This window comes from Toxotes jaculatrix, chromosome 7 (genome assembly GCF_017976425.1).
Source record: "Toxotes jaculatrix isolate fToxJac2 chromosome 7, fToxJac2.pri, whole genome shotgun sequence".
Taxonomy (NCBI): domain Eukaryota; kingdom Metazoa; phylum Chordata; class Actinopteri; family Toxotidae; genus Toxotes; species Toxotes jaculatrix.
Genome location: NC_054400.1, coordinates 26,529,629 through 26,546,454, shown reverse-complemented (window position 1 = coordinate 26,546,454; position 16,826 = coordinate 26,529,629). Strand labels below are relative to the sequence as shown.

Below are 16,826 nucleotides of genomic sequence, written 5' to 3'. Positions count from 1 at the left end.
TTCCCTTGAATTTACAAGTCTCATCTTGTCTCAGTCCCAGTACTGTTTCCAGCCCGTCTTCACTATGAAGACATGCATTCTGGGAAACGTTCCTGAAAGTAACATTATGGATGCACTTTTCTTTGCACTCAGTATCAGAATGGACGAGCTGGGTGTGTTGATCAGCAAGGAGACCCAGGTTATAACTGTTCTCCAGAACCCCGATATACTTGCTTTTAACTATATATTCACATGTGCTTGACAGCTACCCCACACATGTTGTGTTTCTTTGGAGCATTGGTTTGCATGGTTCCCCAGATGCAATTCAGCACATATGGTCAGCTGCAGACTCTGAACAAACCACAACAATAGTGAAAACTTTTGAATTGAAGCTAATCATCTGTCACCGCTGCTGCTTTTTCTGTAGTGATATAGTGGTCTTCCTGGGTGGCGCCATTTTTACTATGTTGAAAATCCAAACTTCTCAGGGAAGATACTTCTTTAACAAACAGGATTGACTCAGCCACTTTGTTGATATACGCTTAAATACTTAAGGCGCATACAACTTGCAAAGGCGTGTATGTGAACAGTAACTCTTTGCAGGTTCTGGACTACATGTTGGTTAAAATCAGGGAGGGAACAGCAGTGCTAATGCTGGCAGTGGGTGGATTTTAACCACTGATGTTATCTTCAGGATTTCTTCATCTTCAGGGCAAGGGAAGGGCACAGACTCAGCAACATGCTTACAGAAGCGTTTCTGTTTGCTATAAATAACACAATGAACATCTTTAAGCTTTGAGTATCAGCTGATGTTAATTTGTAAAACAAACTTTCACAGTTAAGATGTAGAAGTAGAAAGAGGACGGTTCATTAATGCTAGGTTTAAACACATTGCTCCTGGCATTGTTTTAGTTAATCCCACCACCAACAACAACAAACACATTTTCAGGATCCTGTCCAGCAGTCAGTCAGTCAGTCAGAATCAGTGAAATACGCTAAGTGACTGTTAACCAACAGATGGGACATAACCTTGGCAATACTTGCCAGCCTGCTCTGCTCTACTACAGACTGTTGTACACTGTGTGTGCAGAAGATTTGGCACATACAAATATGAAATCAAAGAGAACTCAGCTGTATATGTAGCTGCTACAGTCAGGGGTGAATGTGAAACTGGCATAGGAGTAAAAGTAGAAAGAATTAATTCATCATGATGTATTTACCTGGTTGCCATGGCTCTCAGCTCAGGTGAGCATTGTGCAAGAGGCAGAACCCAGGAGAAACCTGTCACTTACAACAGGAGCTTTGTTCTAACTTCACCTCTGCTGTTTACTTTAACAAAGGGTTCATTAACTGATAGAGTGACACAGTTTACTTACCAGACCTGTGTGTACATTCTCAGACACACAGGCTGGAGTTATTTTAACGGGGAAATGGAAAAGGATAAATGTGTTTCTGGGGCTGCGTGTGGTGGAAATCTATACGAATGAGTAATTAGAGTGTAGATTTCCAGGCACAGCTCCGTTTTCAAAGACGTATGCAGTGTGTACCGTCTACAAGCCCCGAGCTCAGGCTGTCACACTACATATCCTGAGGATCTGACTCACAGAGCCTGGACATTAAAGTCACTCTGGCTTTCATAAAATTGTTTGCAGAGCTTGAACGTATGATAAAGTGGGAGACAGTCTTATTGTGGCGTATACGGTGTAAAGTGACAAAAAAAACACCTTTATTCCAACAAAAAGAGTTATCTCCTACACAGATGTAAAATCAAAGGTAGTGCAGGATTTCCTCCTCGTGTTGAGTTTTTTGTTACTCAGCACTCACCTTACATCACTTTGAATTGCCCCCCAGGGGACAAATAAAGTTCTTTGATTTGATTTGATCACTTCCTGTCCACTGTAAACCTGGTGTTCTCAGGATAATTCCCAGAACAAACTTTATGAATTCTGAGCAACTGAAACATTTAACGTTTCTCAGAGATGATTCTCCAGGACCGTTATACACACAATCTGCCAAACAATCTAATCTGTACATACAATAAAACTCAGCTTTTTGCATCCAGCGCTAACATTTCTTCAATTACTTTCTTTAAAATTCATGCTTGGTAGCTTCTGTTAGAAAGCTCATTGTTACAGGTGTTGACTGCACAGCTGTGCACTCAATCACCATGACCTCCACACCCTTACTTTCACATCAAGGACAGTCTACTTCCTGCTCTAACACTGAACAATGGCATGAGGTGCAGAATGGTGCAGGATAAATGTGTCCATTCCCAAGGATACTGAACTGCTAACATGGCAAAATTATCCATATGTGTGCACTCATGTGACACCAACTAAGAAAACAAAGAGCACAATATGTAAGTTGTTTAATGCAGCAGCATTGTACACACAGTGTTTATCCTTGTTTGAACATAGAATGTGGCACAGCACAGTTAACAGTGGTGTAGATTCATTGGTAATAGATGAACCAAAGCCTCCTATGTGTTTATTTTTTGTGTTTTAGTTATTTGTATTTGTTATTTGTTTTGTGGTGCTTTCAGGGACATGCAGCTCCCCAGGCCTCTGCTTGGTTTCCCCTCTGCTCTCTGATCCCTTGGATTTTAGTGTTGCCACAGTCACTCTTTAAAGCTTATGAGTGTTTTGATAACTTGAAGCAAGACTTTGTCATTTTCATGTCATGAATCAGTGTCTACAGAAAATGTAGTACAGCTATGGCAGTGAGTCAGAGTTACCCAATGATGTTTATAGCTTCCTTGGTCATTGAAGTGATTTGATATGGAGTTCCAGAGGCAGTGAAAGGTTTTTACAGTGCAGCTTAACAACAGCACATTGTGTAGACTGCACTGTGTCCAAGTCTGCTCCTTATCAGTATTTCATTTGGTTAAATTCCTTTAAGCTGTCTGGCTCTGACAGTTTCTCTTCTTGTTTATTTCAGTGTGTTTTTTCTGTCAGGTTTCTTAAAACACAATCATTCTGTGATCTTTGAAGTATTCTAGCTCTTAGCTGTAATTTTCCGTCATAAAACCCGAGCATAAATACCACACACAAAAAAAAAAAGAAAAAAAAATGTGCTGTTGAGTAAAGCAAAATGAAACCAGTGGATTTTTAGAATTTCTCACCTCCCCAGCAGATTTTCATTTGCTCCTTAATGTCTCAGCAGTGCGGTGCATTTATTGCAAGCCTATGTGAGCTGTGAGGGCAGGGACTGAGAAGAACCTGAAAGAGGAAACAGTACCAACAGTTAACATGCCTGAGCTGTGACACAGGCCAGCTGCATGACGTATGAGCGGGTGAATGATTCCATATGTTCTCTGTGTACCACACAGAGCACTGAGACCTGCTCTGACTTTTTAACTGCTCTGTTAAACAAGGTGTGAGCGCACCAATCTCACCCCGGGTCAAAAAGCCATTCTTCCTCACACAGACGGCTCGGTCAGTGTATAATGGTGTGACGCAAGGGCAGGTTAACATGCTTGGGGGGGCCCTTATCCTGGCACCCTTTCCTTTCTGTGTATTCTTACAGTTGGTTAATTCAGTGAATACAGGTACTGACAAGATTAGGTTGAAATGTAAGACCCCTGTGAAGAGTTGATGAAGTAATGTTGTGTTGCATGCTGTCAAACAAACCAAGCAGTACAACACAACTGTTACAGAGTCAGTATGGGGCTTTCAGAGCCCCGGGGTAGCCAGGGCCATCATTATTGCCAAGTTGGACAAAGTTTCCGTCCCATATGAAGCTGAGCAGAACTGTAGCCATTAGACAGTGGAACTGCTCTATAGGTCTCTCCACTGCTGAGTAGCCCTGCGTTCACCCACTATCACTTTTGGGATGCCTAGGATATCTTGAGAACATGGATTTAAGATCACGTCCTCTGACCATTCGTTTTGCAGTCTCCATAAGTCTCCAGTAGAAGTCTAGTAGGTACTGGTTTTGTTGAGATGCATAAATTTGTGCTCACTTTTTTCGTCATTATCTGTTGAAGCTCATTGGGCATTAGTGGTTCCACCGGGACATCTTGTTCTTTGAGATGTGTTCGGCAGTTTTCCTCCAGTTCATCTAGCTCTCTGCTCCTTGTCGTCCCCTGATGTCCCTCATGTAATGCATCTAGAAAAAAAGTTGTGCATTGCTGTGAGAATGATTTGTCTGGGGCCTCTGAGCAACAATCCATCATGCACAGTGAGTACAGCTCTCTGTGGCCTGCAGGCTTCCTGTTATCTGTGATCTGGCCACCCTCTCTTTTAAAACATGAGATGAACTCTAAGAAAACACTGTCCTCTTTCAGCTGTTCCCTCAGTTGTGCAAGTTGGTTTGTAAGTTTATTTGTATGTCGAAAAATGTTGATGTCGTCCATGAAATCTTTGTCTCAGTCCTTGTACTTGTGCTTTGACTGAAAGCACATGAGAGTGTGTCTGCAATGAGCAGGGCTTTGCCTGGATTGTGGAAAATGGAGTAGCTGTACCTCATGAGTCTGAGCCGAAGACACTGGACTCTGGGAGGAAGCATGGTTGGTGCCTGGTGACCTAACAAACTAACAAGCAGCTTGTAGTCATTCTCTAGGGAAAATGTCTCTCAATAAGGAAGTTATTGAACAGCTCACATCCCTGTGTCAATCCTACCACCGCCTCCTCCACTTGTGCATACCTCTGCTCCCCCTCCTTATGTAGGAGGACTGCACCGAGCCCTTATGATGACACATCCGCAGACAGCTTCAGCTCTTTGTTGATGTCATAGAGTGTCAGCAGTGGAGACGATGCAAGATCATTTTTTTCAGCTGGTCAAAAGTATTTTGTTGTACACAGCTTCAAGCCTGCACAAAACTACATTAAAGGATTCTGAAAGCATGAGGAAAAAGATTCTCTGGTCTGATGAGATAAAAACTGAACTCTTTCAACAGATCTCCAAACACTACTATTGAGCATCTGTAACTCTGATACATCAGGAGATTATTTGAATTTAATTTGAATCACAGGAAGTGTCTCTTAATTCATCTGTACCTTGTGTTTTTATATCAGCTGCTATGATGAGTGAGAGGGGAGTGGAACAGAAGCAGGTACCTGCTAACATGAAGGTCTGTGAGAAAAATCTGTTTTCAACAGCCTTTATTGTTTCTTCATTTTTTTTTTTTATTTGCCAGCTGCGCCACCTCTGTCCAGTTTAAACACTTTAATACCAAATGCCATTTCACACAGGTTTTAGCATAAGGTGAAACTATGCATGCAAACAGGCAGATGAGATCACAGGATCACAGCTTTGGACTTTTTCTGTCTATGAAATTTGAAGACCAGGTACTGAGAGTGGGATAAACCCGTCTCTTATTTCTCCATACACACCAAAATAATACAAAGGTTTAGTTAAGACCAGTCATTACGAATGAGCTGCACTGAGCAGTAGTTTGACATGAGCTTAAGTCGAGCTTGAAAGAAGCCTCGGCTAAATGTAGAAGGTGTGAGTGATGTCTTGTGATGTATATAAGGAGAAGTAATTTTGCGGTTTGTTGAGATGGAAGAGGAGCCCGGAAATCCCAAATTTGGGTTTGTTTGAAATCCCCTCATACCATCTGAGGCTAAGTCAAAATAATAGCACCCCCTCCACCCCCACCCATTTGAAAGGGTCTTGGGACTTCCTGCTTACTACTAGGAACTCTACTTTGCCCTACCCCCAACACACACACACACACACACACACACACACACACACACACACACACACATCCTGGCTTTGTCATAGTTGGGAGTTCTCACACACTGTCCAGTTCGGCTGAGCAGCATTTCAGCATGTATTCATCACAACACACAGCGTTCACAGGCTTTACTGGGTCCACACAGACTTTTCATTTTCTTTGGAAGCCAGACAACGTGAGGAATGTAGAAGAGTCGAACTTTTCTTAAAAGCCCCGTCTTTCTCATGCACCATCTTCTCCGGTGCCGAGATCTGTCAGTCACGCTGAAACACACCCATATACACACACACACACATGCGCTTCATTTGATTTAAGTTATTTATAATGACAGCATTACGTAAAGATTCACTTCCCTTTGTCTCCACTGGTGATAGCTCTTACTGTGAATCACATTTCTTGAGCCATAAATGAAATTTTTGTGATCTACTTAGTTGTATGTGAGTTGCTATAGTAACAGATAAAGGATACAACAAAGAATCATGGACTCTATGAACAGAGCAGATGTGGTGTTGCACAGTTACTCAGTGTGTTGTGTTGAAATATGAATGACAGTGTTACAGACTAGTAACTGAGTAAATGTAATCCAGCTGCACCAGTGGACCGATTATCATCATAAACGCTGTGGTCACAAACACGCTCTCACCCACACAGACATACACACATGTATTACTATTCATTGCTTCTATATTAACAATATAAAAAGTACAACATGTAATGTTTTAGGAGTCCTCATTGTTTGGGTTTTATGCTGCACAGCTTTACTGTTTTCAGTCTCAGTGCTTTCACCGTCCTTGTTTCGCAGCTGTGGACAGCTGTTCTCAGTGGAAAAGTTCTGATAAACCCACATGTTCACTACCTGCTCAGCAGCAAACAACAGGCACACACAGTTAGAGACCAGCTGGTCAACATAGTGAACCATTTTAGCGGCTAAGGATCCAGGTCTTATCAAATTAGAGCTAAAAGGAGAGTTACATTCTCACATGCATCGTGCTGCTCTGTGTCTGCTGGATGTATGACTGGAACTGTTTGAACACGTTCAGCACAGCAGCTTTATAAGGTCATGTTAAGTCAATGTTGTGTCAGTGTTTGCAGATTGTTCCCCTGCCCTCCTGTGGCCAAAAAAAAAAAGTTTAAGGAAATGCTCTTGTGAATCCACAAAATCAGCATTGTGTTTCATATCTTTCATATCTTTCTATCTATTCCAGGCCATCATGTTAGCTCTCTTGTTAGCCTGTGATATAAGCCTGTATGAGGGTTTCTATCACCTGTTTTTAACCTACATGTTCAACTTTCACATAAAAAGACCTGAGTGCTGGGAAAGTTATTGAAGGATGTAGTGAATATATCCTGGCATACATGAAGCATGTGAAGGACAAAAAAAAAAGAAAACCCGTCAGATCTGTTTGGAGCCATGAGGGGACGGTGATGTCTCCTTCTGCAGTGGCTTCATTCCACCCAGCTGGAAAATTAGTATCACCAACTGTCTACTGTGCTCTTCTGTTTCTAGCTTGGTTCTTCTCCACTTAAATTATAACCACTAACAAATACTAACATTTTCACCCCAGGTTTGCCAGAGGAAGATAAAGTCCAAACACCAGCCTTCACTGATGCAGTACGACTCTACCGCCAAGCTCAAGGGCACTACGGCACCTGGGAAATGATGTGTGGTGTACCATCACAGGTGAGCATGGCAGGAGCAACATGTTTGTCTATCTCCTGGGATCTGAGACCTGTTCATGCTTTGTGTGTGAGCTTTGAAGGGCAAGTAAGAGGCAACATGTATACGTGTAAGCAGACATGGTCGGGCCCAGGTTTCTACACCTCTGGCGCTGAACATGATTTCCTGGATGCTGCAAACACACAAAGACTTTAGATCTGACACTATGGACGTGATTTACATTATTTTAGACATTAGAGATTTTCTCTCTCTTTAATGACTGATGTTATTATGAGTCTTAAATTATCAAGTCGGTTTTTGGTGGTGTGTTGGTAACGCTAATCAGTAACATCTGAGTATTTAGTGGTTGGTGTGAATTTCCTACCCTCAAATTCCTCTCACATGGTCTGCTAAGTGAATTGACTCTTGAGCAGAACCTGTCTACTGTGGTAAGACCAGCTTCTTTTTATATGGGCCTAACTTTGTTAGAGTCAGTCTGCAAAGCTATGAAGGCTTTAAGTGTTTAAACACGTGGGTACACTACAGTTGGGCAGTAAACTGATATTGTGATATAGTTAATATCTTCTGTGTGTCTTTTCTGGGTCTGTAAGGCTGCGTTACAGTGAAGTGATTTGTTGAGTGATGCTGCTTAATAAACCGTTACTTGTGTGTTCAACACATTCACATGGCAAAGTATTTTAGAATTGTTTTCAAAACTTCCAAGACCCCATTATTATATCATTATATATTGGTGCTGGAGCATTTGGGACTGTGTTGAAACTGACTCATTATGCCTTAGGCCATGAACGTATCAATCAGCCCTTGTGAGCTCCACTTTGTGACAAAGAGGAAGAATGCATGGAATATAAAAGATGATAATTGTAGCTCTAGTGCATCGCTTTTTTAATTCTTTTTTTTTTTTTTTTAGCTATTTTGTGAGATACAGAATAGGGTGGAGGCAACTGTCCATCTATTGTAACACTCAAAACTCATTTCTTGTTAAATTAGTTTTGTCTGGTTCAAAAGAAAAACATCTTGTACAGAGTAGATGAACTCAGCATTGGAAACTACTGGAGGCAGAACAAATCTCAAGTGTTTAAAAGGTGAAACTCAGTGTGTGGAGAGCAAAGATGAATTCTTTTCTGGAATAACTCACATTAGACTGAATAGCAGAGACAAACCAGAGAGAAACTGAACCATCTCGCTGAAACTAGATGCACTGATTTATTTGAACATGGGCAGGTGGTGAGTGGGATGATTATGGTTGTGGTCCTATGAGTTATGTGTGTGTGTGTGTCTGTTTTACCTGTAGATCCTGTCTAACCTGGTGATGGAGAGCCTCCTGTCTGACCTGAGGGAGACCATCTCCCCCCGCCTCAAAGGCAAACTGCATGAGAGGCAGAGGAACTGGATGCTTGTAAGAAACTATCACACACACATTACACTTCGGCTTCAGTATGTAAATAAATAGAAATCTATGCGTTTTTAACTCAAACCCTCAGCAGCTGATGCTGTATATCTTTAATAACCTACATTAACCCAATGTTAATTCCAAAAAATATTAAATAAAGAATCCTATAAAGTTAAATTTCCCTCATATTTTTAGTCTTCACAGGGTACAGAAGCATCAGACACAGCATTTAGGACAGAAAACCAGTGGACAAAGTTCTTCTTTATTTGTTTGTATAGGTCCTAGGATTGGCTGACTTCTTTGTGGGCGCATGGATATGTGTAGTTATACACAGACTGGTTGACAGTTGCTTGACCAAAACTTCACCATTGGTGTTGACAGAAGTTTTGGGGGTTTTTTTTTGCTTTTGAATTGTACCCTCCAGGTGTATGTTTGGTTCACTTAAACTGAGAAGCTGATGAGAAGAGGAGGCTCTGCCTTAAACTGTGCGTTTGCTGTGTGTGTGTAGATCAGTGACGCCGTGTACAGCCTGGTGCAGGGACAGTGCCAGACCCGGTACGAGGCAGTGGTGCAGAAGTGTGAGGCGGCCCGCTCCTCCCTGGAGGCCTCCATACGAACAGACATGGACCAGATCATCACATCCAAGGAGCACGTCACCAACAAGATCCGGGGTTAGTGAGAGAGCCCCCATTTTTATCTACCGTATCTAGTATCATGCAGGCACATTTCCAGACCTTTTTTTTATTTATTTAAATGATTCTTTACTGCTAAATGTAACATTTGGAGCCTGAAGTGTGCCACAGACTGGTTACAGACTGACTTGACTGCTGTGTGTGCTGGTGCAGGAGCTGTAACAAAACAGTAACAAAGCTGAAACTGAAGTAGCCAGTTTACAGTTGCTTCTTTATGTCTTTTATATTATTGATTATAACTAAAAAAGAAAAAAAAAAGAGAAAGAAATCCAGTGGCAAACATCAGGCCTTTATTTTTGTCAGCGTTTCATGGTGACATTTTCCTGTACAGTGATGATGTGAATATTAATGTCTTCTGACAACATTATTACATCAAAAAATAGTTCCTAATTATCTTACAACTTACAACTGAAGTCACACAGTGAAAACCAGACAGACCAGTAGCAATCCTCACTCTGTTTACATATGAGGGAAGACTTCAGCTGCAGCTGTGTTACAATGACAGAATGGAAGGAATAATCCAAGAGACTAGTGAACAGTATTAGCAAAGCTAAGACGGTGCATCAAATAAACGGAAAACCATATAAATAATATTAATGCCAAGAGAGGAATAAGACACCAAATGAAACACTGTACCATATAAAAAAATTATATTACTACAAATTACTACACGTGGTGTGGCTACAATTCCAACTTTCATAACTTTGTATTATTGTATTGTATTAACTTTAAATTTGTTGATGCAAGTTAACATCCACAATGTCACAACATACAATGCAATATCAATCTACCATTAGCTCCAATTAGCCACTGTACACTACTGATCTAGCAGATATTGTATACACTATTTCGTCTTGCTTTAATTACAGCATACCAGTGACTCAACACTGAAGTAGAGGTTTGTTTGAAACCATGACCTGGTATGTAAACCTCTGACTCTTCTTATGGTCCTTATTCCCTCACAGCGGTGGTTCTTCCCAAAGCAGAGAAGCTGTTGAAGGTGAGCATCGAGCCCTATATCAGCTCCATCCTGGATGCCCTGATGGAGCCGACGAGCCGAGGCTTCTCCGAGGTCCGCGATGTGTTCTTCAGAGAGCTGGTGGAGATGAGCAAAAACACCCTCAACGAGGGCACCAAGGAGACCGTGGCACAGGTGAGGGGTTAGAGGAGCAGGAGGTTAAGGACAAGCTGCATGAACTGGCATGAGCATCAGTATGGTTTTGAAACAGAATGGTTAACTTCTCCCCTGTCCCTCCCTTTCTCCTTCTCCTCCTCCTCCTCCTCCTCCTCAGCACATGGAGAAGATCTCCATGCTGGCCTTCCATCCAGTGAAAATGCACAGCTGCTATGAGAAGGTGGAGCACCTGAGTCTGGAGGGTCTGCAGCAGAGGTTTGATGTCTCCAGCCCCTCAGTATTCGTCCAGAGGGCCCAGATCCTCATGAGTGAGGTAAAACTCGGGAAACTGCGACTACCTATATCATTTTGCTTTTCTATTGGGTTTAGTCTAGCTACAGTATGGGTTTTAAATGATGCACTGTGTTGATCCACAGTTACAGCTTCCAGTATTAATGATAATTCTGTTATTTACGTAGTTTTGTTTGTCATTTCTATGCATTACAAAAACAGTGCACTCACTGTGTTAAATCCAGAGTTAGCATAATATCATGAATGTAGCAACGAAATGCAAATTTAAGACCCTTTTGCAAGTTTTCATTTTCGTGCGATGGCTAGAAAGAAGCCAGTGAGAGACTAGTTAGCTGGTTACCTACTAATTAAAATGCCGTTTCAGCTGACAAATCTGCAGTGGCTGTGTAAAAATGAAAAACTGCTCTTGTCAGCTTACTAAGAATTTCAATGCCAAATCTGCCCATGTTATCACTGTAAACAGCATATGTGCTGAGTGAGAACAAAAAGCCTTGACAGGGGTAACAACAGTAACTAAAGGCGATTGGGCTTTGGGCTTTGTGAGTACATTATTATGATTATTACCAATTGAGCTGATGGCCAGAACTACAAAAATGATTTAATAAATTGGAATTATCTGTTAAATTTCACAAAGGCCTTACCAGTAAAACAAAGCAGGTATTGAGTTTGATAAATTAGCTAAATGACCGTGTGGTATGTTTCCTTAAGATTTAAATACTAAAAAATGCAAATGCAGGGACATAAAATGTTGTTTGCATGTGTAAGTGACCAACACAATAGTTTTTCCCCCCATAATTCTCCTGATATAAAGGCCTGGGCCTTGAGATCATTGTATTAATCTTCCATGTGTCCAGTCTCATGCAAATCCAAGAGGCAAGCATTCTGGCATTCAGCACTTATCCATGGAGAAATCATTTATCCTGACCTCCTCAGTGGGGCCCGGGGGTTCGGTGGGGGTGGGGGTGGGTGTCTAAATTTTAACTCAAGGTCATTCAGAGTTTAAGCACTGTTCAGAAAATCCAAGTCCTTAAACATCTCATTACAAAGTCAGTTTAGAAGCCAGAGCTTTTGATCATATCACACTATCTTCATCATTGTCCTTGATATGGTTCTGTCTTCAAGTGCTATCAGAAATTTCAGTCCATTTCTGACCTCGAAACACACGGTGTGTTCAGTATTTCCTCTGGTTTCTAGGATTCGAGGACCTTACAGGGAGCTCATAAAGGCAGCAGCATGACAATGAGGTCAATATTTGAGTTCTGTTGCCACAGGGGATCATTTAGTTATTATTGAATTACCAAGCCCTTGATCATACTACAAAAGCTTGGTGGAGTTGTTTGAATTCATTTGTTGTCCCTGTTTGAACTCAGTAGAACCTGTTCCCAGCCTCGTGTTCTGATGCTAACATTGACATGCTTACATACTGTGTGGTATGGTGATGTAGGAAGTTCTTTTGAGTCCAGTTGCAGTGGTTACAGGTTTTCATCTGTGTTAGTTGATGGATGTGAGATACAATAACTTTTGCTCAGAGTTAGTGGAGGGATTGGACGAGGTTCAGCTGCAGACCCAGTAGAACTGTGGGAAGGTGAACGCCCTCTAATGGTGGCTCAGTAACTCAGGAGAACAGAGAACAAAGGGGGAGCTTGAATAGGTGATATTTGTTTACAGACGTATCATGAGACAGAGACAGCAGGTCTGGGTGCAGTGCTTTATTATATATTCCATTTTAAATGCCTTTCACCAGACATTCCCACAGACAGTAAATTAGTCCAAAGTTAAAATATGTTAAAAAGTTTGAGCTACGAATTACATTATTGCTTATAAACTTTTCAGAATGTGTTAATGCCAAAAACCAAATGCTTTCCATTTTTTGTTACTTATCAACAATAATCTGATGTCTTTATTAATGTGATAAAACTTACTGATATATTTTAATAGAGTCTCTGTAATATAAGACACTGACCTCTCTCTCTCTCTCTCTCTCTCTCTCTCTCTCTCTCTCTCTCCTTATGTGTCTGTGTGCGTCCACAGCAAATGGACAATGCAGTGTATACTTTTGAGCAGATCCTTCACCAGAGTTTGGAGTCTCAGGGTACAGAGGACCTCTGTAAGACCATTCAGCGCTGCCAGGACAGAGTCATTAAGGTAAACACACACAAACAAACACAACAGATCGGTAGATCAGCTCTTCAATCTTATGGCTCTGTTCTGTTCAAGTGTCCCAGTAAACCATGACAGTGAGACAGCATGAACAATACCAGGACCCTGAAACTGAAGCAGTTACATGGAGTTCAGCCATCATGAGATTGTTCACACAGATGCATCAGGACACATAGCATTCTGCTTTTGTAGCTGTACTTTTTACTTCCCACCACGGGTGAACAGTGTCATCAGTCATTTCTATCGAGAGGAAATGTGACTTTTTGAATTTTGTTTTGGAAGGATGCAGCTCGCTGAAAAATTCTTTCTCAAAAACTCCTGTGTGTGTGTTTTAATAATGTTTTTTTCTTGGTTTTTTTTTTTTTCCTGTTTTTTTGGTTCAGAAATTTGACTATGACAGCAGCACAGTGAGGAAGCGTTTCTTCCGCGAGGCTCTCCTCCAGATCTTCATCCCCTACATGCTGAAGCAGCTCAGCTCTCCCTGCTCCTCGGTGAGTCCCCAGAGAACTTTGACACCCATAAACCTGGAAGTTCAGTGGAAATAAAATCAAATCCATTCATTCATGTGGCCCATCCTTTGAAAGGCAGGGGGAAAAATATCCAGCAGGGATGTTTATGATGTTTGTGTTTTATCAAGCCTTGAGCATGTGTTTTATAGCAGCTGTCAGTGCTTTACTGACAAGAGAGAAAATGTTAGGGCTGTTGTTCTTTTCCTCACTGGAAGCGTTAGCGGGACAGTTTCACAGATAGACATAAAATCAGGTTTATCCACAGACTGAAGCCTGAGGCACCTCTCAGCTGCTTTGCTGTTGAGTGCATGAGAGGACTGGAGTAACTGACTGCTGTCAGGATTAGTTAGCTTATCCAAAGGAGAAATGAGGGCTCTATCATCATTCAGGTACTGTATTACACATGAAGATAAGCACAGGCTCACAGAGTCTGGTCTGCTCACCTGTGATGCCAACAGCTGAATCACAGTGCTCTCTGGTGGACAAACTATGCAATAGCAACATTGGTAATAAAATAAATGAGGCCCTTTCTTTGGCTGTCCGTTACTTTAAATTCTTTGTGCAGTTAGATTAAATCTGCCAACAAAGAGCCACTGATAAATCAGTTGGGCTCTAGTGTAAAACTGTGAATGTGGATGTTGGAAGGTTCTGAGTGTTGTTGTTGTTGTTGTTGTGAACACCAGGAGCTGCCACGCTTCCGGGAGCTGATCTTTGAGGATTTTTCCCGTTTCATCCTGGTGGAGAACATCTTTGAGGAGGTGGTGCTGCACTCTGTCATGAAGGACATCATGATGGGTCAGTTCTAAAAATAAAAATACACATACCCAACATGGAAACAGGGCTTTGGGAGAAGTGTTTGTCTACAGCAAACTAACTACTTGCAGCAAATGCACAGAAATAACAAAATCATCTTTACATTTTAACCTCTTCTCTCTCTGTAGCTGTGAAGGAGGCGGCGGTCCAGAGGAGACACAACCTGTACAGGGACAGCATTGTTCTCAGTAACAGCGACCCCAGCCTGCACCTGCTGGGAGAGAACCCCTCCATCGACTGGGCCAGGGAGCACGGAGGAGGCCAGGACGAGGCGGACGGAGCAGGGGAGGATGCCGAGGGTGAGAATGAAGGTGGGGAGGCCCAGAAGAAGAGGAGGATGAAGCAAGTTGTGTCCATGATCCAGGTGGAAGAGCCCCCAGGCCTGCCCAGTGAGTCATGCATGGAGGTGCCCGGTGATGACGACATCCCAGAGAGGGATGAAGAGGAGGCGGAGAAGGATGTAGATGAGGAGGAGAGCTCAGATGTTAAAGCTTCTCCTAACCAGAATGGATCTGCAAGTCCCAAATCCTCAGAGAGCCCTCCAGGTTTGTCAAACGGGTCTGCTCTGAAGGAAGAGGAAACCAAACCAGAGGAGCAGGTTAAAGAAATCCCACTGAAGGTCCAGTCTGCTACAGAAAGTGCTTCACCCTCAGAGGAGAAGGATAAGGGAGAGGACAGCCAGCCGGTGCTGGAAGAGCAGCCACCCTCCAACCAGGAGGTGGCAGAGGAGGCGTTGCCGTCAGCGCCTCCTCCCAAAGAAATCCCATCTGCCACTCCAGAGGCAGCTCCAGAGACGGCTCCAGAGACGGCTCCAGTGGCGGCTCCAGAGGCGGCTCCAGAGGCGACAGCTGACTTCCCCCCACCTCCACATGATGACAGCGGTTTCCAGTCTCCCACCGGTGAAGGGGCGGGGGCAGAGGAGGAGGAGACGGCCCCTTGCACTGTGGCCCCACTGTCCCCAGAAGAGCACCTTGAGGTAGAGCAGACAAGTAGTGCACCTGAAGCTGAAGTCAAAACCACTGACTCTGAGACTGGAGACCAGTGATGAACTCATTTCCATCTGTTCAACCTAAACTGAATCCTTCCCTGTTTTCGTTTCTTTTTTTGACGAACATTAAAAGACTCTTCCCGCTGTTTGAACCACATCAGTTTTCAGTTTCCACAAGTTTCAGGCATGTAATCGCTCAGCAGATCATTTTCACCGAGCAGGGCTCAGGTGCTGTCGTCTTTTTTCTAATACTGTTTTTTTTGTGTGTGTGTGTGTAGTTTTCACAATTTTTGGATGTAATAGAAGATCCTCAGAAAACTCTCATAGGTTCCACACTTTATTCTTTATTCTCTCTTCACCTGGTATATGTGTGAGCACAGTGGACGGCCTCAAGTCCCTAATGGTTGTAAACGTGACAAGTTGAAAGAACAGCCGAGCTGAGGTGCCTTTAGTGAAATACATGTAAACTGATACAGCTGTGTGGCCGAGTTTTTTTTTGTATGACATATGTTGATGTAAGAACAGTTTGTACTGCAGAATACAGAATATTTATTGGTTATTATTAGACCTGAATAGCCAAGAGAACATACTTCCCCAATGTGGAAAAGTCTCAGAGGTGGTTATTATTATTTTTTTCCTTCAGACTTAAATCACAGTCCATTAACTGTCTCGATGTACACACTGACATGTCAAGACTTGACGGTTTCTCTTGTGTTGGTGGGAGTAACACTATTTTATATGAATTTATCCCTTAACAAAGATAGCTGATGTACATATATAAATATATATGTGTGTCTATGAACAGGTGAACTACCAAACTGTCATTTTACATAATTTTATAGAATTTCCTCAGTGCCTTCACTGATCTCTCCACCCCCCCCGTTTTATTTATTATTTTGCACCCTATCTCTTTTTTGACCAATTTACTTTTAGATTTATTTTAATCTTGTTTACAAATGACTGTTATTGATAATAAATCATTATCGATTAAATATTATCATTTTGTCTTCACGGTCTTTGTTGAGGAGTAGTGTTTGTGTGACTGTTTCCTCTTACACAACCCGAGAGGAATAAGGCACACACACAGACTGTTACCTGAAGTGGAAGAATTTAGAATAATCTGTCATGGCAGTTGGAGGCACTGACTGTGAGCTGCAGAAGCTGATACAAACAGAAACACTGGGCATCCAGGAATTTACCTTTCAGGTAACCAAAGATCTAGATAACATCCAACATGGTAATTTCCTAGGCACACTAGAGCTCTTATCTCATTCCAATCCACTGCTGAGTGAGCACTTACAAAAAGAGACAAATAAAAAGGAACCAGGCTGAGACATTATCTGAGCTGTGACATTCAAAATGAGTTCATTGGATAATGTGGAAGAAGAGTTTTGAAAAGAATTCTAAAGGAGAGGGAGGATGCCCTTTATTATTCAGTCATCTGTGATGATACACCGCACATTTCCCTTTCTACGCAGTGTTGTGCTCATAAGATATGTGAGTTTTGA

The 16,826-nt window shown here is 42.2% G+C and overlaps 1 protein-coding gene across 1 annotated transcript in view; it reads left to right on the top strand.

The window, feature by feature from the left end:
* The window catches only part of niban2b (niban apoptosis regulator 2b), a 47,071-nt gene extending 30,762 nt beyond the window's left edge, over positions 1–16,309 (top strand). Inside the window, exons 7-15 of the mRNA XM_041042623.1 lie at positions 7,228–7,343; positions 8,632–8,736; positions 9,239–9,401; positions 10,388–10,575; positions 10,715–10,870; positions 12,880–12,993; positions 13,392–13,499; positions 14,201–14,312; positions 14,459–16,309. Coding sequence (XP_040898557.1) covers positions 7,228–7,343; positions 8,632–8,736; positions 9,239–9,401; positions 10,388–10,575; positions 10,715–10,870; positions 12,880–12,993; positions 13,392–13,499; positions 14,201–14,312; positions 14,459–15,375 — 1,979 coding nt within the window. The 3' untranslated portion in view covers positions 15,376–16,309. The remainder of the gene's footprint in view (positions 1–7,227; positions 7,344–8,631; positions 8,737–9,238; positions 9,402–10,387; positions 10,576–10,714; positions 10,871–12,879; positions 12,994–13,391; positions 13,500–14,200; positions 14,313–14,458) is intronic.
* The last annotated feature ends 517 nt before the right edge of the window (positions 16,310–16,826 follow it).